At 58.5% G+C, this 23413-nt stretch overlaps 1 protein-coding gene across 1 annotated transcript in view; it reads right to left on the bottom strand.

Annotated features, from left to right (window-relative positions):
* The window catches only part of ZC3H3 (zinc finger CCCH-type containing 3), an 80903-nt gene that overhangs the window by 4198 nt on the left and 53292 nt on the right, over positions 1–23413 (bottom strand). The window contains exons 5-9 of the mRNA XM_044244836.1: positions 21096–21283; positions 16007–16049; positions 15752–15913; positions 15575–15644; positions 13683–13814 (exon numbers count right to left, since the gene is read on the bottom strand). Coding sequence (XP_044100771.1) covers positions 13683–13814; positions 15575–15644; positions 15752–15913; positions 16007–16049; positions 21096–21283 — 595 coding nt within the window. The remainder of the gene's footprint in view (positions 1–13682; positions 13815–15574; positions 15645–15751; positions 15914–16006; positions 16050–21095; positions 21284–23413) is intronic.

Raw genomic sequence — 23413 nt, 5'->3', positions numbered from 1 at the left:
GGCTGTGCGCCGGCCGAACCACGGGGAAACGTGCCAACAACCTCGAAGCCACTTGCTGCCGGAAGCCAGTCCCCAGAGCCCGGGCCTCGGCCCTGCTCCCGGCACCCATTACAAGAGCCTGGTGGAGGAGGACCCCTCAGAGCGTGTGCCCATCCCTGAAGCGGAATCTGGGCACTGGCCCCATTCTTGGCCTCACACCTGTCCCCAGCTACCACCAACAGACCAGAAGCCCCTCACACTGGTGCTGGGGGCTGGCGGGCAGATGGGAGCCGGCTGGAACCGGCAGGGCCATCTGCACAGGCAGAAGGAGCCCTGAGTGCCCACGGCAACCCCCCGCCAGCCCATCCGGGATGGGGGGCAGACCCACCCCTGCCCCGAGAAGGTTCATGCTTGTTCGCTTGATCCTTCCCCGTGCCCTCCACCCCGCACTGAAGCCCCGTGAGGCCAGCTCAAAGAGCAGCAGAGCCTGGGGGATAGGGCCTGCCGGGGAAGGAGGGCAGTTTGGTGGGATGGAGGAACAGGGAGGGTCTCCAAGTGGAGAGGGCCTGGCACCGGACAAGAGAAGCCAGCCCCCCGGATGCCGAGTGAACGCAGAGAGGGGGCTGATGGAGGCCAGGGCCTGTGCCGCCCCGGGCAGTAGCCACACGCCGTGGCGGCAGCACATGTCCACCGCATCAGAGGAGGCCGGCGCGGCAAGAAGGAAGAATGTAGAAGACCACAGCGTGTCTCTGCCCTGACTGCAGGCAGAAGCCCGTGGCAGGTTCGCTAAAATTCCTTTCACCTCTTCTTGCTTTGCTCTTGCAAGGTGGCCCCTAGGACACTTGGAATCTCACACGCGGCTCACATCTGGCAGACCTTCTGGGCTGTGCTCGTTGGGGCTCTAAGCCTCCTGCCCAGAACAAGCACACAGCCGGGGTCGGACATAAGGAGCGTTCTCGAATCATCCAAGAGCTGCTGAGAGAGCCCGACGACGCTGGACGGCTACTCAGAAGCTTCCCAGACACAAACCAAGTCTCCCGTTCCAAGGGCCCCACATCTTCCGGCAGACCCGGCCCCCGAGGAAAGAGCGAAGCCAGACCACCAAACGGAAGCCCCAGAAAACCCCCAAATCCCTGGAAATGAGCAAAGACACTGCTAACTAATTCGCAGGTCAAATAAGACACGCGGGGGGCAGTCCTCAGGCTCGCGGCTCGGTCAGCAGAGCAGGCCTGGCTCAGCAGGTGGCGGGACAGCAGAGGACCCGGGCTCAGCCGCCAGGGAAGAAGAGAAACAAAGGAGACGCAGCGGGGCTCAGTGGGTTAAGCCTCTGCCTTCAGCTCAGGTCATGATCCCAGGTCCTGGGATGGAGACCAGCAGCGCATCGGGCTCTCTGCTCGGCGGGGAGCCTGCGTCCCCCCACCCCTGCCCCGCCTGCCTCTCTGCCTACTTGTGAGCTCTGTCAAATAAATAAATAAATAAAATCTGAAAAAAACAAAAGAAACAAACGAGATAACAAAAGAGCAACAACCAAGAGGGCAGGGAGCTGGTTCTTTGCAAATGTTGGTGACTGAGTTGGCCAAGAGGAATCCGAAAGAAAGAGGCGCCCGCCGGCATTAGCGAGCCCAACCGCTCCGCCGTGACTGTCGCCACGAAGAGAAGCGGCCCGCAGCGACACGCCCGCAGCACTCAGCCAACCAGCGCGAAGACACAAGCGAAACACCGCCAAGAAGGAAAACAAAACCCGAGCGAGCGTTGCTCTGACCGGACACGCACGTGCCTCACTGGCTGGCACACAGCGCACCCCGCGTCCTGGGCTCCCGCCGAGCGGCCGGCCGTGACCAGCCTTGCAGGGCAAGGCCGGGGCCGGGGCCGAGAGGACGCTGCTCCCCTCTGCCCGGGGCTGGGGCAACCCCGAGGGCACGAACGGTGAGAAGAACCGTGTGAAAGAAGTTACTTTCTTACTAGGAATTACGGTGCAGCTCAGGAATCCGGCGGGCACGCAACCAGCTCAGGGACACACAGGGCGGAGCCGAGAGCTCCGAGACACGGCCACGTCCGCAAGCCCACGGGAAACGGGCTCCCAACCAAGGTGCTCGGGCAAGATGCAGCTGGACCCCGACCTCACACCGCACACTGGGAGCAGCGGAGACAGACCCACGCGGGGAAGGCCCTCCAGACTTTCGGAAAGTGGCAGGAGTTTTCATACAAGACAGAGGGACAAGCTGTCAGGAAAGATCATTTCCGTTAAAATCAAGAACTTCTGTTCTTCAAAGTAACACAAGGACGAAGGGACAAAACAAAACACAAAGAAGGTATTTGCCATTTACGTGACTGACAGAAGACTAATGTGCAGAATACCTTCATTTCCGTATTTTTATGTTCATGTTTTATACTTTATAAATTCCCTGTGAATCAGCAAGAGAAAACCAACCCAGTGGAACTGTCCCTCTCTCACCTACAGAAACCAACAAAACCCGAGGTACTTTTCAGAAGGAAAGGCCCAAAGGGTCGAAACACAGGGAAGGCATCTGGCCTCATTAAGTCCAGTGGAGGGAAATTAAAAAAATACAGTGAAGTAGCTTTTTGTCCTTCAATTATTCAAAGAGAAAAAAACGTTGCCCGTCACCAAGTGCCGGCAAGAAAACAGGTGCACAAGTGTGAACGGACAAACGCCACCGGGAAACCGGCCCCCACCTCTCTGACAGCAGACCGCCCCCCCACCCGACGGGTGGCCCACACCTTGCTACAGACGAGGGCCAACACCCTGATCCCCACAGGCTGCTGGCGGAGCCCAAGACGCTGGCCTGCCCTCCAGGAAGCACCTTCAGAGGAGCGAGGCCCTGAGAGGCCAGGACCAACCTGCCGACCCCTGCTCGCGCCCACAGCCCCTGGGGCTCCAGGGTCCCCACTGGCGGCCTGCTGCAGGCCAGCCAGGCCGCTGGGCCGTCTGACTCCACACCTCCGCCCTCTTCCCCGGCCAGGAGCCCAGGCGTCCCATGCGGCTCACACACAGCGGCCCCCGATGCCACGCAGGGGCCACGCAGGGGCCTTCCCAGTCCTTCCAGGTCTCGCCGGCTCACGTCCATCCTCAGACGGCCCGGCAGCAGGCTCCACGGCCACCGGTCCCTCCTACGGGCCAGGGCCCACTCCTACTGCAAGGCCGGCGGGGTGGTTCAGCAGTGTCCCCTGTCCCCAGAGACCCACCCACTTCCTTCCCACTGCCCCACACCAAAGCTACCCCTTCCCCACCCTGGTGACAGTCCCATCCCCCCATCCCTCTTCTGACTGTGCCCCACCACTGTCCCCCTGGGGGTCAGAACAGCCCCCAGAAATGTCCATCTTCGTCCACTCCTGCGGTCATCTGGGCCCAGGCCTCCTTCAGTCATTCACTCCAAAATGGCAGCCAAATCCAATGGGCCACCCAGAACGGAAAGTGATCAGTGGCAAACCGGACGGCGTGCAGACAGCCTGGAGTCCGGCCGGCAGGAACACACCATGGCACTCCTCCGGCTTCAACGCCTAGCCGGTGCTCAGCCGGCTGCTGGTGGGGGCCGTTCTCACCGGGGGCTGCGGGAGGGGTGTGGGGCCTCTGCACTGGCTTTGTCACTTTTCAGTGAAGCCACAGCTGCTACAAACAGCGAGTTTGTTAAATGCCATAAACGAAGAGCACTGTCCGTGCTGGGCTCTGCAGAGTGAGCAGGCCCCCAGAGGAGGCCGTGAAGCAGCGGGCACTGGGCCCCACACAGGGGACAACCACGAGAAGCGCCCACCGGGGACCTCCGCGCCGGCGTGGCAGGGGTCCCCGGGACGTCCTCCTGCTGAAGAAGCAACCTGAAGTGTGCACAGGTGCAGATAAGGGGCAGCCCAGCCAGACACACCGAGACACCGTGGCCCCACCCAGGCCAGCAAAGACTACGTGGGGAGACCTGGCCCCTGCTGCCCCTTCCTGCCTTGCTGGGTTGGTGCTAGAGGAGGCCCTGGAGACACAGAAATGCGGGGCCCCTTCCTCTCCCAGTCAGGGGAGCCCCCAGTGGGAAGTGGCCTGGTGGGAAGTAAGTACCACCCAGCCAGGAGGAGTAGGAAAACCCGTCCTCAGGGGTCTGTGGAGGCCAGTGGGGACCTGGATCTCCACTTGGCAGTGGCAAGACCCCACCTTCACTCCCTCTGCACCTGTGTGTCACACAAACACCAGCCAAAACAGAAGGTTTGAATAAGATGCAGACCCTCATAATAATATAGTCAAAATGTCCAGGTTTCAATAAAAAGTGACTCATCATACCAGGAAAAGGTACAGACCTCACACGGAATGGAATTCCGGACAAGCAACACCTGGCAGCAAGAGGCAGCAGAGGCGTGGGAGTTCTCAAAGATTTTAAAGGCGCACCATGAATGTGTTTATTTTATTTATTTTTAGGTAATTTCATTTTTAAGTAATCTCTACCTCCACCATGGGGCTCCAACTCACAACCCCAAGATCTGGAGTTTCACGTTCTACCAACTAAGCTCGCTGGGTGCCCCCATAAATGTGTTCCAACAAGCAATTAAAAACATGCTGGAAACAATGAAAACATAGAAAGTCTCAACCAAGAAAAAGAAAATATAAGATAGGACCAAAAGGACATTTTAGAACTGAAAAGTTCTACACAACTAAGCTACACTCCGCGTATGGGCTCGACAGCAGGAGGGAGGCCCCGAGGAAGGCCTCCGTGCGCCGGAAGACGTAACAACAGACCTTCACCGATCTGACTGCTGGGAGAGAAAGCAGAGTCTCTGACACGGAGAGCCCTTCAAGGGCTGCAGACTCAGAGGAGAAAGAACACAAGACTCATGGCTGAAAATGTCCCCAACTTGCCAAAAAACACAAGCCTACAGATTCAAGAAGTTGAGGGAACCCAAACAGTAAAAAGCAGAGAAATCCACCAAAAACTGCACCACAGTCAATCTTGTAAAAGCTACAGCCAGCCAAAGAGGACACTTACCCTGTGCGGGGAGAGTTCAGGTGCCAGTGGGTTTCTCCTTATGCACCGCTGAGGCCAAAGGAGAGGGTACGACGCGTGTGAGTGCTGAAAGGGAAGAACTATGAGCTCAGAAGCCTATGTTCAGCAAGAAAATATCCTCCAAGAATGTGGGGAAATCCAGACATTCTCACAGGAAGGAAAACCACCAGAATTTGTCACCAGCAGACCTGCCCTAAAAAATGGCTCCAGTAAGTTCTCGAAACAGAAAGGAAACAATACGAGACAAAGCCTTGCAACAACAGAAAGGCAGACCGAGGTGACAAAACATGGGTAAACATACCAGACTTTCCTGAAGTCTCCTCAATTATGTTTAATTATTGATGCAAAAAACTGTCAGTGTCTGTTGCGGTTTTAAATGTCTGTGGAAGACACACGTAAGGCAAGTGCCGATGGAGAAGGGCACAGGGACACAAAGGAGGGGAAGATTTCTACACTTCACCTAAACTGGTAAATGAGAACACCAGTGACAAGTTATGGGTGTACAATACAATGCTTAGTACAACCACTAAAAAAGCTATAAAAAGATATACACACACTTGGGGCGCCCGGGTGGCTCAGCGGGTTAAGCCCCTGCCTTCGGCTCAGGTCATGATCTCAGGGTCCTGGAATGGAGCCCCGTGTTGGACTCTCTGCTCAGCGGGGAGCCTGCTTCCCCCTCTCTGCCTGCCTCTCTGCCTACTTGTGATCTCTCTCTGTCAAATAAATAAATAAAATCAGATACACACACTAAATAGCACAGATAAATCAAAATTCTAAAATTGTTCCAGTAATGCATAAAAAGACAGAAATGAAATACAGAAAGAACTAACAAAACAGGGGTGCCTGGGTGGCTCAGTGGGTTAAAGCCTCTGCCTTCGGCTCAGGTCATGATCTCAGGGTCCTGGGATCGAGCCCCACATCGGGCTCTCTGCTCAGCAGGGAGCCTGCTTCCTCCTCTCTCTCTGCCTGCCTCTCCACCTACTTGTGATCTCTGTCTGTCAAATAAATAAAATCTAAAAAAAAAAAAAAAAACCTAACAAAACACAGACACTAACAGAAGTCAAATTACAGGCTTAAGCCTTAATACAGCAATAATTACATTAGGTGTAAATGGCCTAAATACATCAATTAAAAGACAAAGATTGACAAAGTAAATTTTAAAACATGACCCAACTATATGCTGTCCACAAGAAAGGTATTTCAAATATAATACGATAGGTAAGCTAAGAGCAAAAAGGATGGAAGTTATGTCAAGCCAACACTCATCAAAAGCGAGCAGAGGGACGCCTGGGTGGCTCAGTTGGTTGAGCGGCTGCCTTCAGCTCAGGTCATGATCCCGGCGTCCTGGGATCGAGTCCCACATCGGGCTCCTTGCTCGGCAGGGAGCCTGCTTCTCCCTCTGCCTCTGCCTGCCACTCTGTCTGCCTGTGCTCGCTCTCTGTCTCTCTGACAAATAAATAAAATCTTAAAAAAAAAAAAAGGTGAGCAGAAGTGGACACATTAATACCACACAAAGTGGACCTCAGAATAAATAAAATTACAGACAGAGAGGTACATTTTATAATGATGGAGGATCGATCCATCAAGAAGACCTAGCAATCCTAAATTAACATGCACAAAATAAGAGATCTGTGAAATACATGAAGTAAAAACTGATTAATAGGAACGGAGGAAGAAAGGAAGAAACAAATCCGTAATTACAGGTGGTGACCAATGCCCCCTCACAACAACTGATCCAACAACTAAACAGAAAATTGGCAAGTAAGCAGAAGAACCAAGAAATATCTTTAACCAACAAAACCTAATCAACATTTATAAAACACTCTACTCAATAATAGTGGAGGATATATTCTTTAAAAGTGCCCACACAGAACGTATACCAAGCATATCCTGGACCATAAAACAAAGACCAAGAAACTTAAAAGAATTAAAATCATACAAAGTATATTCCTCACCATCACAGACTCCAACCAGAAATCAGTGACAGAAAGACAATAAGAAAGTCTCCGAAGACTTGGAAATCAAATAAAAGTCTGTGGGTCAAAGAGAAAATCTCAAGGGAGGGTGAGGGGGGGTGTCAACAAGCAAACAACCAGAACTAAATGAAAATATATCTCAAAATTTGTAGGACCCAGCTAACTAAATTCATACATAAGGGGAAAATTTTCATATCAACAGTCTAAACTCCCACCTCAAGACCCTACAGGGGAAAAAGAGCGAAATAAACCCAAAGCAACAAGAAGAAACAGTAATGATATAAGCAGAAATCAATAAAACCAAAAAGAAAAAAAACCAATAAGAGAAAAAAAATCAATGAAACAAAGAGCTGCCCCTTTAAAAAGATCAATAATATGGACAAACCTCTAGCAAAACAAACAAAGAAAAAAGATAAAAGTCACAAAGTTTCCAACATCAGGAAGGAAAAAGAGGTCATGACAGAGCCTGCGGCCATCAGGAGGATAATTCGGGCACACTTCAAACAACTCTACACGTATAATTTTGACAACTTAGACAAGATGGACCAATTCCTACCAAAACTGACTCAAGAAGGAAAAGAAACTCTGGACTAGCACTCTGTATCTAAGGGGACTGAATCAGTAATCAGACTGACCAATAAACAGAAGCCCAAGACCAGAGGGCTTCGCCAGTCAATTCTACTAAACAAATAGGGAAGAATGAGTACCAATTCTCAAATTCTTCCCCAAAACTGCAGAGCAAGGAATCCTTCCTCGCGCCAATCAGCCGAACACCATGTGAGGCTAGCCTTACCCTGACAGCAGAATTAGACAAAGATACTACAAGAAAAGACACCATAGATCAATATCTAGCACAAATACAGATGCGAAAATCATCAACAAAATACAAGAAAACTGAATTCAGCAATGGCATTTATTCTTAGGATGCAAGGATATTCAACATCCAACTATCAACCAACATGACTGTGGTTCAAGGTGGTCAGTAGGATGGGCTGGCCGCCTTAACAGATGGAAGGGAGAAGAAAACAACATGATTACCTCAACTGATGCAAAAAAGATCGGACAAAATTCAGTACCTTTTATAATAAAAACATCCAATAAACTAGGACTAGAAAGGGACATTCTCGACAGGATAAACATCATGTGAGAAGCCCACAGCGAACATCACACTCAACAGTGAATGACTGAAAGCTTTTCCCAAGACAAAGAACAAGACCAGGATGCCCCCTTTTGCCACTCTGATCCAACACAGTACTAGAAATTCTAGTCAGAGCAATTAGACTAAATAATTATATAAAAGATATATAAAATCTTAGTTTAAGGGGCGCCTGGGGGGGCTCAGTCATTATTAAGCCTCTGCCTTCGGCTCAGGTCATGATCCCAGGGTCCTGGGATTGAGCCCCGCATTGGGCTCTCTGCTCAGCGGGGAGTCTGCTTCTCTCTCTCCCTCTGCAGCTCCCCCTGCTTGTGCTCCCTCTCTCGCTATGTCACTCTCTATCAAATAAATAAATAAAATCTTTAAAAAAAAGAAAAATAATAATTATTTAAATGATATATAAAATCCAAGTTTAAAAGGAAGAAAATTATCTGTTAGTAGATGACATGATCTTATATATTAAAAAACCCTAAAGATCACACAAAAAGAATTGCTAGAGCTAATATATGCAGTCAGCAGAATTCCAGAATATAAAATCAACACACACACACAAAATCAACATATTATTACACACTTTGGAAGAACAACAAAAAAGGAAATTAAAAAAATTCCATTCAGTAACATTAAAAAACTTTAAGATACTCAGGAATAAATTTAGCCAAGGAGGCAAAAGACTTACAAACTAAAAACTACAAAATGCGGCTAAAGAAATTAATGCAGGCCTAAAGGAGCGGAAAGACATCCATGTTCATGGACTGGAGGACTTCCTATTACCAAGACCACGATACCACCTGAATGACCTACAGATTCAGTGTGATCCCTACCAAGATTTCCAAGGTCCCCCCGGCCTTTGTTAAGAAGAAAAGGCCCATCCTAAAATGCATATGGAATCTCCAATGACCTTCAACAGTCACAATAAGCTTTGAAAAGAAAAATAAAATTGAGGGATTTATAGTTCCTGATTTAAAAACTTATTCAAGAGCTGTTGTAATCAAAATACCTAAGGACAGACGCAGAGACCAGTGGAGCAGAACCCGGCACCCAGAAACGAACGCCCGTCCGTGGTGAACGGACTTGCCACAAAGGGGCAGCGGCCGTTCGTTGGGAGGAGGACGGGCTTCTTAGCGCGCGGTGCTGCGCCAATGCCCGCGCGCGGGAGCCTGGCGCTGGGCCCTCATCTTACGCCACATACAGAAACGGACTCGAAATGGACCAAAGACCTAAACTTAGGAACTGAAACCATTAAAGTCTTATATATTATACATTATATTATATATTAAAGTCTTCTATAAGAAAACACAGGGAAGGGGCGCCTGGGTGGCTCAGTGGGTTAAAGCCGCTGCCTTCGGCTCAGGTCATGGTCTCAGAGTCCTGGGATCGAGCCCCGCGTCGGGCTCTCTGCTCCGCAGGGAACCTGCTTTCTCCCCTCTCTCTCTCTGCCTGCCTCTCTGCCTACTTGTGATTTCTCTCTGTCAAATAAATAAAATCTTAAAAAAAAAAAAAGAAAGAAAACACAGGGAAAAGCTTTGCTAACATTGGGTTGGACAAGTATTTCTTGGATATAACAGTCAAAGCACATGCAACAGAAAACAACAACAACAGAAAAATTGTACTTACTCCATGAAAAGCTCTCATGCATCAAAGCACACTGTCGAGAGTGAGAAGACAGACCAGAAGGAAAGAGTCCTACATCCTCTTCCAACAAGGGTTTAATTTTTATTTATTTATTTGACAGAGACAGATCACAAGTAGGCAGAGAGGCAGGCAGAGAGAGAGGAGGAAGCAGGATCCCTGCTGAGCAGAGAGCCCGATGCGGGAGTCGATCCCAGGACCCTGAGATCATGACCTGAGCCGAAGGCAGCGGCTTAACCCACTGAGCCACCCAGGCACCCAACAAGGGTTTAATTTCTAGAACATATAAGGAAGGGGCTCCTGGGGTGCTCAGTCAGTGAAGCCGCTGCCTTCGGTTCAGGCCAAGATCTCAGGGTCCTGGGATCGAGCCCTGTGTCGGGCTCCCTGCTCGGCGGGAAGCCTGCTTCCCCCTCTGCTACCACTCCCCCTGCTTGTGCGCACGCGCACGCTCTCTCCCTCTCTCAGATAAATAAAACCTTTAAAAAAGAAAAGGAAAAGGAAAATTTTGCATTATACTTATTTTACCACAATTAATTAATTTAACAATGTAATATACCAAAAATCATTCTATATACACTTAAACAGGTGAATGGTACGCTATGTGACAGGCGGGGATACTCACCACTATACGAACGAGGACCGGCGTTTGGTACGCTATGTGAATTTTATCTTAACAAAATTATTTTTTTGGTTTTTTAAAAAGATTTTATTTTTTTAAAAAAAAGGTTCCTTACAGAAAGAGAGAGCACGCAGGGGGAGGGGTAGAGGGAGAGAGAAACTCAAGCAGATGCCCCACTGAGCGCAGAGCTTGACGTGAGGGCTCGATCTCGCCACCCTGAGATCCTGACCTGAGCCGAAACCAAGAGTCCTCGCTCCAGCGACCCCGCGCGCACGCGGGCGCCCCCTCGGCAACACCGTTCCAACAGAGAGAAAGCTCCGCCGGCACCCACCGGGCTCCACACCAACACCGTCAGCGGTCAGGGGACGCAAAGGGAAGCTACAGCCAGACTGCCTTGCGCCACCTGGGGGCTGAGGTCAGCAGGACAGACCCAAGGAGCTGGTGAGCACGGGACACCAGGACAGCCTCGCTCGCCCCCGGTGGCACAGCTCGGTGGCGCAGCCGCATGAGAAAGCAAGCAGGGAGGCCTGCAGCCCCCTTCCCTGGCACCGGCAACCCCACTCCCAGGCACCCACCCGAGGCATTTGAGAGCCTGTGCTCACGAGGACTCACACAGAAACGTCCACGCAGCCCCGCCCCGGCGACAACCCGAACGTCCACCCACCAATGGATGGACACAACGTGGCCTCTGCACATGACGGAGCACCACTCGCCATGGACAGGGGCACAGGCCTGACCTTGACCACAATGTGGTGACCCTCAAAACCAGGCTAGAGGAGAGAAGGTGGGCAGCAGAGGCCGTGTGTTGCGGACCTTCCGCTGGAGACGTCCAGAAGAGACCAGTGTACGGGACGGCACGTGAGCCAGCACTGCTGGCGGGGTGGGCACAGTTGGGACTGGCCACAAAGGGACCGGAGGCGTGTCTGGGGTGACAGGCGTGTTCTAGAGCCAGATGCCGGGAATTGCTGCACAACAGCCCCCCGGGGCGGTGAACCAGACGACACAGGAGCGGCGCCCCCATAAAGCCGGGCTCCCCAACACGGGCCCCCAAAGCAGAGAGGGAAGGCGCAGTCTCACGCGCAGTCCGGGGCCCGGGTCCGACTTCACCCCACAGCCAGCTCAACAACGGCTAACACCTGCCCCAGGCCTGCTGCAAAGGTGACAAAAGACGCCTTCCTCACCACCATCCCCACTGCAGCAGGGACTCCCATCAGCCTCATTTTACAGAACAAGAAGCAGAGGCCTGGAGAGGTCAGGTAGCGAGTATGGGGTGGGACAGGGTTGGGCTCGAGCCCCTGCCCCGGGCCTTCTTCTCGGGCCCGCTGCACTGAGCAGGGTGAACATGGACGGACTCTGCCCCCCAGACACAGGAAGGATTTCAGCCGAAGGAAAGACACCACTGCCAAGGCCAACAGGTGACGGAAACTTGGCCTATGACCTTGAAGCCAAAGGGTGATGCCTGGAGGACATGAGACCTTGTGTGAAGCAGGACGAGGTAGGGGACAGGAAGGGCCGTGGAGCGGTGGACTGCCGGGAGCCTCACCAGCGCGCGGAGCAGGCGGTACAGGCCGTGTGCCGCCACGCGGGGGCCGGGGAGCAGGGAGGCCAGCAGCGGCCACGCAGGGAGAGCGCTGGGCTGCAGCAGGGCTGGTGGCCAGGCACCTGGCTTCGGTCCGGAGGCAGCCGTGGACCCTGCACGCACACAGGCATCTCCCAGCCCCGCACGCCGGCGGCCGGCAGCATCGGGTGAGGCTGGAGCGCACCGAGCGCCCGCAGCCAACACGGAGGGCCACGGGACGCGCGGCAGGAGCCCGGGGTCACAGCCACGCACACGCCTCAATGGGGAGAAACGGGTGCCGTGAAAGAGAAGGGGGCAGGCGAGAATCGTGGGGGGGGCTGTGAAAACTAGCATGGGGTGAGCACGGGGCCTCCGGAGTCCCCCAGGGCCACCCTCAAACACACACTAGCCCGAGAGGAGACAGCCAGAGCGCAGGCACCTCGGCGGACATCCCGTCGAGGGAGCACGGGGAGCACGGCCCTTGCCGGGACGGGGGTGTCCGAGCGTCAGCCCCCCGAGGTGGCGGACGTCCCAAGGCAGGACGGCCGTCCTTGCCCACGGGTCCTGAGCGGCCGAGGGACGGAGCGGAGGCTCCTGAGGGACGGAGCGGAGACTGGTCGGGGGCCGGGGGCGCGGGGGGCTGGAGCAGCAGGTCCTGCAGCAGGCACGTGGCCCCCACGGAGGGAGAGCAGCGGGGATGTCATCCTGGCCCGAATCACGCACAGGAAAAGGGAGCGTCTCTTTAACAAGCCGTGGCTTTACGAAGCCAGGCTAACGATTTCACTTGATTCAGTGGAATATTATAAACTCTCTGGGGCCCGTTTGAGGACTTGTACATCAGGCACAAGGCGACGACTCAGCACTTTTTATATTATTTAGAGAATAAAATTAACCCTCACGGGCCCAGGCTGCTGCGTCCCCTCCCGCCGGATCCGGCCTGCTCAGCGCTTTCCCGTATAGAATTACACGCCGCCATCCATCATGCCGCGGCCACGCAGCGCCAACACGCCGAAAGGGACGCAGTAAGCACTTCCACTAACAGAAGCAGAACTTAAATGCCACTTTGATATTTCCATTTACATCGGGATATCTTACAATGATCACGCACAGCCTCCGTGGGGGGGTCCCGCCGCCCCCACCCCTACCCCGGCCAGGGCTCTGGGGATCCTTCAAGGTGACCCGCTGGCTCCAGGTCGGGTCCCCAGGTCTGCAGAGCCTAGCCGGGCCCAGCCCCTGGCCTTGTGGCAGGAGGGAGAGGGTGCGGGGAAGGAAGGGGCACGGGCCCCAGGGCGTGAAATGGAGGGCGGCTGTCAGGGCCTCAGGCTGTCCCGGCCCCCCAGGGGCCCCCACGAAGCCCCAGCTCTGGTCTCCCCAGTCCAGACTGCAGGCCCCAGTGCTGATGAGCAGGCTCCCGTCCAGGGGCTCCCAGCCCGGGGCCCTGCCACCCCCGCAAGCCCACGTGGGGACGAGGAGGGGCGGCAGAGTCCCCTCCGGAGAGCAGGACAGTAATGCAGAAGGGGAGGCGCCAGTGTGCCCGGCTGCCAGAAATTCCCCGGCATGGCAGCATTCCGGTGGACAGGCGAGGGCGGCAAGCGGCAATGACAAGCCCGCTCGCCGGAGGCCCTCGCGACCCAGTTCCCTAGCTCCCTTTGCAGCAGCCCCCTTCCACCCTCGTCACCCTGGGGAGCTGTGAGCTCCAAGAAAGGCGCCGAGGAGCACAGCTGGCCACCGTGGGGGCTGCCTGCCACCCACCAGCGCCCCTTACCTTCGCACCCAGCGGGCAGTAGCCTTTGAGAAAGTCCGTGCAGACCTCCGCCTTCCGGGACACGTAGACGTGGCTGTAGGGACAGTTGCTGTTGCTGCAAATCCCCTTCAGGAAGTAGGAGCACACGGGCATCTGTGGGGGCGAGGGGATGGTGCTGAGGGCCAGCAGGGCCCACGGCTCCCTGCGGCACACGCCCCCCCCCCAAACCTCCATCAGGAGCCTGCACCTCGCTTTACAGGTAGAACACCTGAACGGGAAGGACCTGCCTGGGGCTCCAAGGCCCGGTGTGAGCCACACAGAGACCCTTCCCCAAGGGAGAAACGGATACACAGCGCTGGCCAGCAAGGGGGGCCAAGAGGAGCCAAGAGCACCTAGGGCCAAGCCAGGAGAGGGCTGCCCACCCCAAAGGCAGACCCCCAGCTTCCCCAAAAGGCAAAGCTGTACGGGCAGGGCACGCGTGCCCTCAAGCTGCCCAGCTGGACATCCCTGCAGGACAGCTAAGGTGTAGGTGCTCCATTTCCAGGTGGTGGGGCCGTGGTGGGACGGGCCAGGAGGATAAGGGGGACAAGAGCATAGGGACTCTAGGCAGGGCAACAGCCTACAGGGACTGGAAATTCAGCCGATCTGCCAGCTGCCTGGACACCTGGCAGTGTCCATGGGCTAGCGACCAATTCCACCCAGGGAAGCCCAAGGATGGGCTGTGGTTAGGCAGAAAGATGCCGTGGAGCAGCCTGGGGCTGCACGGACCGCAGGCTGGCACTGTGGAGGCGTGGCAGGGGGCCTGTCTCCAGCGCCCTGGCCACCAGCAGGTGGGCCCAAGGAAGACAGGGGAGGGGCGGGGGCGGACATGGAGCAGGCAGCCTGGGCAGGACTAGGCAGCATGGGAGTCCCCGGCCCCTAGACTAGGAGAGAAAGCTGAGGCCTGAGGGCCAGCAAGGAGGGGTCTCTGATCTTGCCCACCCTGACCTCTGTGGTTGCCACTGTGCCGGACAACTCCTCCCTGGGGCCCCTCCCTGACCATCGGTCAGTCCCCTGGGGGCCTCCCACTTTCCCCAGGCCTGTTACCCCTGTAGGGGCCTCTCTGGGAACTCGCCTCTCCTCCTCTGCCTGTCAGACCTGCCCTTCATGTGCCCCACGGCAGGGGGTCTCCACCATCAGACCTGCCAGGAGCCCCACCAGGGCAGAGGGGAGCCCAGGGCGGGAATGAGGGGAAAGCGAAGAAACAAAGGGCGAGTCAATGTGCACAAGTTTATTTTTAATTGTCTTTTAACTGCAGCGCACAAGGAGAAGGGCCGGCCCGTCCGGGGCTGGCACTGTGGGCCTGCAGACAATTCCCTTAATGTGGCTTTTGATATAGAGCCCAAATTAGCTCTAATAAAAAGGGATAATAAAGCCAACTCTTACACCAAACGGAACTCCTCCTAGCTGTCAGCACAGCCGTTATCGAGAGGAAACTGCGTTCTCATTTCAATTAACCTTGTTTGCACCCACCACGTCCACACAAATAACAATAACATTAATTCAGGGCACGAGAACGGCGCCCACATTAGACAGCTCAGAATGTGCACCGGCTCCGGAGCCGGAGCTAATGAACCCGAAACTCGACGTGAATTTCCAAATTGCTCACAACAGAGTTTCAAAGCTCTATTAGGGAGAAAAATGCTGATTCTTTTCAAGTTCCTCAAGGGGAAAAGCTGTTGCAGCAGCAGCTCGGCCAATCCCGCCTCCCTTAACCTTGTGGCGGCCCCGGAGCGGCACCACCCAGGCTCTGCCCCCCGCAGTGGGTGCCATGTGCAGGGTCCCCCTTGCTCATGGTGGCTGAAGGGGGAGGCCCCCAGTCCCCCGCCGGGGAGAACGGGGGCGGGGCTGCGGGAGGCCGTCGGGGCACTCACCTTCTCCTTGGACACGTGGTGGGAGAAGGGACACGTGCCGTCCGTCTTCTTGCACGTGCCCCGGAGAAACCTGCGCGGAGGGAAGAGGGTCAGTGGCGCTGCGGAGGGCGGGGTGAAGCGGCCCCCGCGGCCCCCCACTCCCTTCCCCCAGGCCCGGGGTGCGGGGGCGAAGAGCACCTGGTGCACACGGCCACCTTGTCGGGGTCGTGGATGTAGGGGCAGCGCTGGCCGTGGTGGCACCTGCCGAAGCGGTTGTAGTACATGCAGTACTCCGGCTTCTGCTTGCGCCGCCGCTGCCTCGCCTGCCGCACGATGGCCAAGCTGCGCTGCACCGCACGGCTGTGGACAGGGACAGAGCTTCGTCAGCCTCGGGGGACCCCCACCCCCACCCCACCAACCCGGGAGCCCCGGGCCCAACCCTGGGGGACGTACCTGGCCAGGGAGCGGCTGCAGCTGCCGGCAGGGTCCCCGCGGCCTGTGGGCGAAGGGGCCGCATCACGCCTGGTTCTCCCGCTACCCCCAGCCGCTCTGCACAGCCATCGGGGTGCCCACTCTCGGCACATGCACCGCTGCCCCCCGAGGGAGACCGCGTGCCCTCCCTTAAGAGTGGGGTCGTCCACCCTGCCCAGACCCTGGCAGACCCGACCTGGTGCGGGCCGCCCAGTCCAGGGACCAGATCTGGCAGCCGCTCAGGGGCCTCACCTCAGCGCAGGTGGTCCCAGGACCGGCAGGTGCGGGTGGTGGTGGGGGGCTCCCTGCCACCTCCCTCTGCCGGGAGCAGGGCCCAGGGAACTCCCCCTGGCTTCCTAGTGTTGGGGAAGGACTCTTGTGTATTGACAGGGTCATAGGACAGAAACAGCACAATAGGGATGCAGCTGTGGAGCCCAAGGTCCTCGATCCCAGTCTCTCCAGGGAGCCCCGGGCCATCCTCAGCCTCCACAGGCCCCAGGTAAGCACGTCTGGCCCTGAGGCCCTCACTGGCCATGGCAGGGGCCCATTCCTCAAAACCCTAAGCACAAAGACCAACCAAGTCCTCTGTGAGGTCACCGGCTGTGGCCCAAAGGGGAGCTGTTCAAGAAATGACCAGAGGTGACCAGAAGGAAGCAGGTGACAAGATGCCCACAGCCAGGATGGCTGGGCTGGGGGTGCCTAGGGCAGCAGGGGACAAGGAGCAGGAGGGCAATGCGTGTCCTGCCCGAGAAGCGGGAGGGAGTCCAGACTAACGTACACCCTCCCACCTCCCTTTCAGGCTCAAGGTCACTGCCCTCCAGGGCCAAGGCGGGCAGGTCGGGGCCAGAGACTGCTCAGATGGCCACAGAGGCCGGAGGTTCGTCTCTCTCTCTCTCTCTCTCTCTCTCACACACACACACACACACACACACACACACACACGCGCGCGCGCGCACGTTTTCAGACCAGATTCAGTTTCCCACAAGCAGCTGCTGAAATGGATCTGCTGGTAAGAGGCAGAAATGACGTCACCCAGAAATCCTAGGGACCTGTGGCAATGACAAAGCATCCCAGGCTTAAAAAGGGATGTCCCCAAGCTGCCTGGCCCTGAGCCGCCCCCATCTGAGTTGCATGGGAGGCCCCGGCAGGTGGCCCTCCTGCCACATGGAGGCCCCTCCCTCGACCGCCCCAGGACGACCTTTGCCAGGACCCAGGCAGCTCAGTGCCCTCTCCTGAGTTCCAGCCTTGGGCACACAAGCATCCCAACGCTTTCCGAGACCCATCCATGTCCAAGCTCCCCTATGCCCCCAGGTTGGACCTTCAGGCTCTCCTCTCTGTATCTACTAGCCGTCAAGCCCTCTCCTGGCAGCCAGCGCTGGCCAGTGTCTGCCCCTCTGAGCCTCCATGTCCTCAAGCTGGGGTGGGGGGGTCTCCAGGACTGAGCAGCGAGACCCCCAGTGGGAAGGAGGTGCTCTGGCCAGTGGCCCTGGCCCAGGGTCAGGCCAGGGTTGTTTTTGGTGCAGGGGGTAGGGGGTGGGCGGGGAAGGAGCTGGGCCGCCCCAGGCCACAGTGCCGTCCTGGCTTGGGGGGGGGGATACTGATTGGGGGTTCACACCGGAGGCTGGCCCAGGGGGCACGTGGTGCCGCACATCTGACAGCCCGGGATTGACAGAGCGTCATCGGATGGTGGCGGAGAGCACGGCCGCCCAGGCTGTCCTCCAGCCGCCGTGGCGCCGTCTGCTCCCGCCAGGGACCGCTGTCAACACGCGTCTGCCTGTCAGACTTGGGCCCCCAGGCCTGGCCTCTGAGGGGGCGGGGCAGGGTGGGGCGGGTTTACTCCCCTATAGACTCCACAGTTTGCTCTTAAAAATGCTGGTGTAGGGCTCACAGTGGGAGGCAGCCACCCGCCAGCAGTGGCGCAGTGTTAAAAAATGCACATAAAGTAGCTGGCTGGGAAAGAGGCCTCGGGTGCTGAGGGGTGCTACAGGGCTCAGCTGAAAACCCTCGGCAGGCCGGAGACCTTGCGCTTGCGCTGCCCCGGGATCTTCCCAAAATAGACACCGCGCTCTGCCGGCCGCCCCACCCCGCCCCTCCACACCAGGGAGCGCCTCACCCTTCCCAGGCTGGGGAGCCCCATGCAGGGGCTCTGGGGTCAGAGGGAGTGGCCAGGCAGGGCTCAGCCCCACACACCCCTCCGGGACTCACCCTTCCCCGGAAATCATGGCCCTGGGCAGGGGGAGTCCCAGGAAGAGGCACTGGTAAGGGAGGGAGGCAGCAGGGTGGGGCCGTGGCCGCCTGGCTGGGGGGGGGTCTCTTGAGCCCTCTCACGCCGTCCTGGGTGGCTTCTCAGCACACAGGGCGGGGTCAGCAGGTCACGCGGGAGGAGATGAGGCACAGGGACCCGTGACCTGCCCAAGGGAGTGTGGCGGCCAGTGAGAAGCAGGGACTACAGACCCGCCTCACTCCGGGACCGGGAGCCAACCATGCAGCCTGGACCAGGGAGGGGCTCTGGCGATGGGCGCGGGACTTCTGCTCTGCTGCAGGGACCCCAGTAACACCCCACCAGGAGCATGAGCCAAGCCCACACCTGGGCGCCCCTGGGGAGAGGTCACAGGGCCAGCAGACCCTCTGGCTGGGCAGACCTTGGACCCTGGGGAGGAGGGTGTGGACAAGGTTCTGCACCTCCCTCCCTGCCCCCCCCCTCCCCATGGCCCGGGGCCCCACACAAGGGCCCACAGAAGCCCCGCCGCGGGAAGTAGCCTGGAGGAAAAGCCAGGAGGAGAGGGGGGCGGGCTGTACGCTCCCACCAGAAGTCCAAGTTCTGCTGACACCAAAGGAGAAAATTTATTCCTTTAATTATTATTGGCCTAAGGAGGCCGCTGGTCAGTGGGCGCTCCTGCAGCTGGGAACACCCCACCTGCCTCACAGCGAGGAGGCGGCCCCCACATAGGGGTCTGGGCAGCTGGAGCCGCAGGCGGCAGGTGGTCTCCTGGGCTCGGGCTCAGGCTCGGGCTCGTACCTACCTACTCGCTCGCACCTGCCCCAGGCTGGCCCCGCACTGTCTCCAGGCTGGCCCCGCACTGTCTCCTAGCCCCCGACAAGGAGTGTGGCCTCCTGGGAACCGCCTGGCCCTGGAGGCCTCTGTCATCCCCGCACTGCTCCCTGCGGGGCCCCGAGGCCAGGAGGCTGGGGCAGGCGAGCCTGGAGGCCAGGTAAGGCCACACTTCACCGGAGGGGGACGGCGTGACTGCACGGAGGTCAGCCCGGCAGGGAGTGGGCTGGGCGAGGCGCCCTCCCTCCCTGGGGAGACAGGACAGCTGCTGGCTCTGGTCCCGTGAGGCCAGTGCCGCCGAGGGAGGGAGCGGCCCACAGCCCTGACGCTGTCCCCCTTCACAGCCACTCTACCGCCTCGCCTGTACCCTCCCCTCGAGCAGTGGCCAAGCGGTTCAAACCTGTCCCTTCCTGTCTCCTGGACCTCAGGCGCCAGCCCCAACCCCAAAGGCCCATTGGGGTCCATGTGGAGGGGCCCCCACGCAGCCCAGGGCACATGGGCAGCAGGGTGCCGGTGAGGGCCAGTGTAGCCCCTAGCTGTAACCCACTTCCGGGTCCCTGCAGGTAAACAGTGTGGATGCCGGGACGGCCAATGACGTCTGGACAGGCCAGGGAGGAGCCCCTCAGACCTGATGTGAGTAAGCAGCACAGGGCATCACTGGGGCTGACCTGGATGGCAGGGAGCTCAAAGGGGTGTGGCCCTGTGACGTGCTTGGCTCAGGCAATGGCAGGAGAATGCCTGCCCCCACCCCATAAGCTCCGTCCAGCTTCCAAAGGAGGAGAGCAGGGAACAAAGTCTGAGTCCTGCCTGCTGGGTCGGCTGTGGGGTCAGGGGTGGCAGTCCGGGGCAGAAAGGATGATGGATGGGAAAGGCCAGCTGGGGCCCTTCACTAAGGAGGCCCAGGGGGAGGCTGGGGCAGTGGGTGAGACCCACAGAGAAGGCTCCTGAGTCAGGCCGAGCAGAACATCACTCCACAGACAGGCGGCCCAGAGCCCTCTCTGGCTCCGTCCAGACACCAGCCTGGCTAGGGACAGCTCTGCGAAGGACCAGCTGCTTTGTGTGCAGCCTCAAGGACCACGAACACCCATGCTGAGCCCTGACGAGCCCCGGGGGTCGGAGGCTCAGAGTAACTCTCGAGCAGGCCCTGTGAGGAGGCCCAGCCGATGCTCTGGACCTGTTCCTCCACCAGGTGAGCCTCCGGAGGCCCTCAGACCACACAGTCCAGTCCCTCAAAAGGGACCAGGCAACAATGGCACAGAGGAAGAGCAGGGGCATGGCCTTTGGGCCTTGGCCAGGGCGCCCCGTCTGGAAAAAGGCAGCCAGGCAACCCATGCCTCCCTCCCTGTAGTCCCACAGAGGCCCTGGGGACACAGCTGGGCAAGGGCTTCCGGGAAGGGCCCCCATCGTCCCGCCCCTGGGCCTCTGCTGTCCCCGTACTGCCTGCCACCTCACCCTTTTTTTCTTGGCAGAAAAGGATGGGGGTAAAATTGGACTGAAACCGAAGTATTTTCTAGTTAATTTGTATAATAAGCAAATCCAAAGCATTTCCTTCTCCTTGGCCTGTTTCTCTAGGCCGCGGGCGCGGTGGCAGCGCGGCCTCCAGATATAGTTGGGGGCGTTGCCAATGAGATTAGGGGCGCCACGGCCCCAGGTGTTCAGCCGCGAGTGCCGTGCTCACCAAACCTGGCCCGTCTCCTTCATCCAGGAGCGAAACATGGAAAGACAGGGCCTGCTCAGCCAAGCACGAGGCCGTGTGCTCGGGGGCTTCCCCGGGGACGTGGAAGCCGTGGATCCCCACCCCATGCGGGCCCCACTGCTCCGGCCGTCTCGTCAGCTCCAGCAGGAACAGCCTCAGAGGCCCCAGAAGCACCGAACGGTACCACGAACGCCTGGCCTGGGACAGGCCCGTCTGGGAAGCAATCACTCGCCCAGGCCCGCCCACCTCGGTGCCCCATAAGCCTAGGCCGCGTTCGTGATGCACACACAGGCGGGGAGTAAAGCCCCCCACAGGAGCCTCACCTGTGCGCAGGAGCAGCCTGTTCCCGCTGTCGCCGCCGGGCCGGCCGCAGGTCTTGGAGAGCTTATTGGCCGACACCTTGTACAGGACGCCTCCGATGCAGCGGAAGCCTCTGCTCCGCCACCGAGGGGAGCTGGCCTGGCCCTTCCCGCCCCCGGCAGCGGGGCGCAGGCGGTTCAGCACCAGAGACCTGCGGAGACAGGGAGACCCCGGTGTGTCAGGCCCCACGGCCCCACGGTCTGTCCCCTCCCCTCCTCCCCGCCCCACAGGTGAGCAGAAAGGGCACAAGCAGGGCACGAGCGTCCCCGCTTCCAGCACATACGCTGCTGGGCCGGGATTGTCCGGGCCCCTTGGGCAGGGCGTCACAAGCAAGTCCCCTAAGGGTCCACACCGCAGCTGGTGGTCCACACCACCGCCCGGGAACATCTTCCCCCACATGCTGCCCCAGTGCAGGCCACCCAGGCTGCTCGGGTCAGCAGGCTCTACTGCCTGTCCCCTCTGTCCACCGCGTGGGAGCCCAGCATGGAGAGAGGGAGGGCACAGCCTCACAGAGCCCCGTCCAGGCAAGCTCTTTGGGGGAAAGGCTGGAGGCACCTTAAAGTCACGGGCTGAAGAGGTCCGGGACAGCCTTTGGGATGAGCTGAGTGGCTGACCCGGGCCAGGAGAGCAGACGTGTGCCTGGACGGCCCCGGTGGCCACCTGACCACTCCCTCCCTCCACATTCTCCTCCAACCAGGTCCCAGGCCCTACCCCAGCTGGACCAGGAAGCCAAGGACAGAGTGGGTTGGGAGGAGGCCCCAGATGCCCCCGCTTCGAGAGGCCTGCCCCTGCAGACACCACGGCCGCCGCGGGCAGCAGCTATAGGCCCCCAGGCTTGGGGTGCTAGGCCAGCACCCCAGGCCAGGGCTGAGCTGCTCCCTCCCAGCTGTCACACGGGCAGGCGGCCACCGAAATGAGGGGACAAGGCCCTCCCCCCTCAGGACTCATTTCAGCAGTAATTTGTTTATGCAAATTAACCTTAATTCCATAATAGCCCAGACTCTGTTCATAATGTCGTTACCACCAGAGTGCACACACCGCGCCCACTGGCAGGCCTGGGCCTGTGCGCCCCAGAGCCCCCGGGCGGCAGGAGGGGCCGGGCGACGCGGTCCTCACAGCAGCCCCTCCACCAGCGCGGGGACCTGTGCTCCGGCCCGTGCGGGGCTCTCCCATGGTCCCGCAGTGCACGAATGGCCATCCCCATCTGCAGCGGACACAGGTCTGGGACGGGGCAGGCCCTGGGGCATCCGGGCACACAGGCTGCGGGGGCCGCCCCAGCGCACCTGCCTGGAGCTGAGTGCGGAGAGCTGAGCAGCCCCGCTCTGGGGTGCAGCTGCCCCCGCCCACTTAGCCCCGGGGTCCCCTGGGCCTTGGTCTCTCGGCCATCTGTGGGTGACTCCTGCCAGCGCAAAGCCTCTGAGGGCACGTTAGAGAGGCCACCGTGCACAAGTGAGCCGGGCACTCAGGGGACCCAAAGCTGCGGCGTAAGACAAGGCCAGGCGGGGAGTGCCGAGGAGGACACCGCAGCCCAATGGTACTTAACCCAGTTTTCTTTAATTAAAATTCAAGTTGACAAACACTGATCTCGGAGAAAAAATCCTGCCAAGGGACCCCTGCCAGCCTGGCTCATGCTGTCCACACCCTTACAGGCTCCAGGTGTCCCCACACAGGGTGCATCTTGGCAGGAAGACGGTGGGTGGGCGGGGACCCTCACGGGGAGGCAGACAGATGCCCAGGTTTTCCCCAGACCGGGGGACCCCAGCTCTGCCCAGACTGGGCCCGGGGCATCTATGTGTCCTATATGCTTTGTCCTCTGGGTCACTCAGAGGCCAGGCCAAGGTGGGGCCAGGCAGGGCCATCTTCTGTGGGGCCCTGCCCCAGAACCCCGAGCCCTCTGCAGGAGCTGTGCTCACGTCCACAGCGCACAGCTCGGCCGGTGTCCTAATCCCCGGAGCTGAGAGCCGGACCTAAGGCTGGGGCCACCACGGCTCGCTGGGCCAGAGGGCAACGGGCCCCCTCCAGCCCCAGCCCCCAGCCGCACGGTGTCCAGAGCCCTCCGCGGTCTCCCCACCGACAAGGCAGCTGCCCTTCTGTACACCCACCTGGGCCAGGGCCAGGCCTGGGCAGCATCCATTCCATCAGCCTGGAGGCTGCGCGACCCGCAGCAAGGCCGGCCCCTGCCCACCAGATACTCACCCCTCAGGGCCAGGCCCCAGACCTCCCAAAAGGCCCTGCCCCGAGGCTGTGCGACAGCCGCTCACAGAATTGAGGACGCCACTCT

Source organism: Neovison vison, chromosome 4, assembly GCF_020171115.1.
Source record: "Neovison vison isolate M4711 chromosome 4, ASM_NN_V1, whole genome shotgun sequence".
Lineage (NCBI taxonomy): Eukaryota > Metazoa > Chordata > Mammalia > Carnivora > Mustelidae > Neogale > Neogale vison.
Note: the sequence above shows the minus strand (reverse complement) of the source record. Positions and strands in the feature narration are given on the sequence as shown.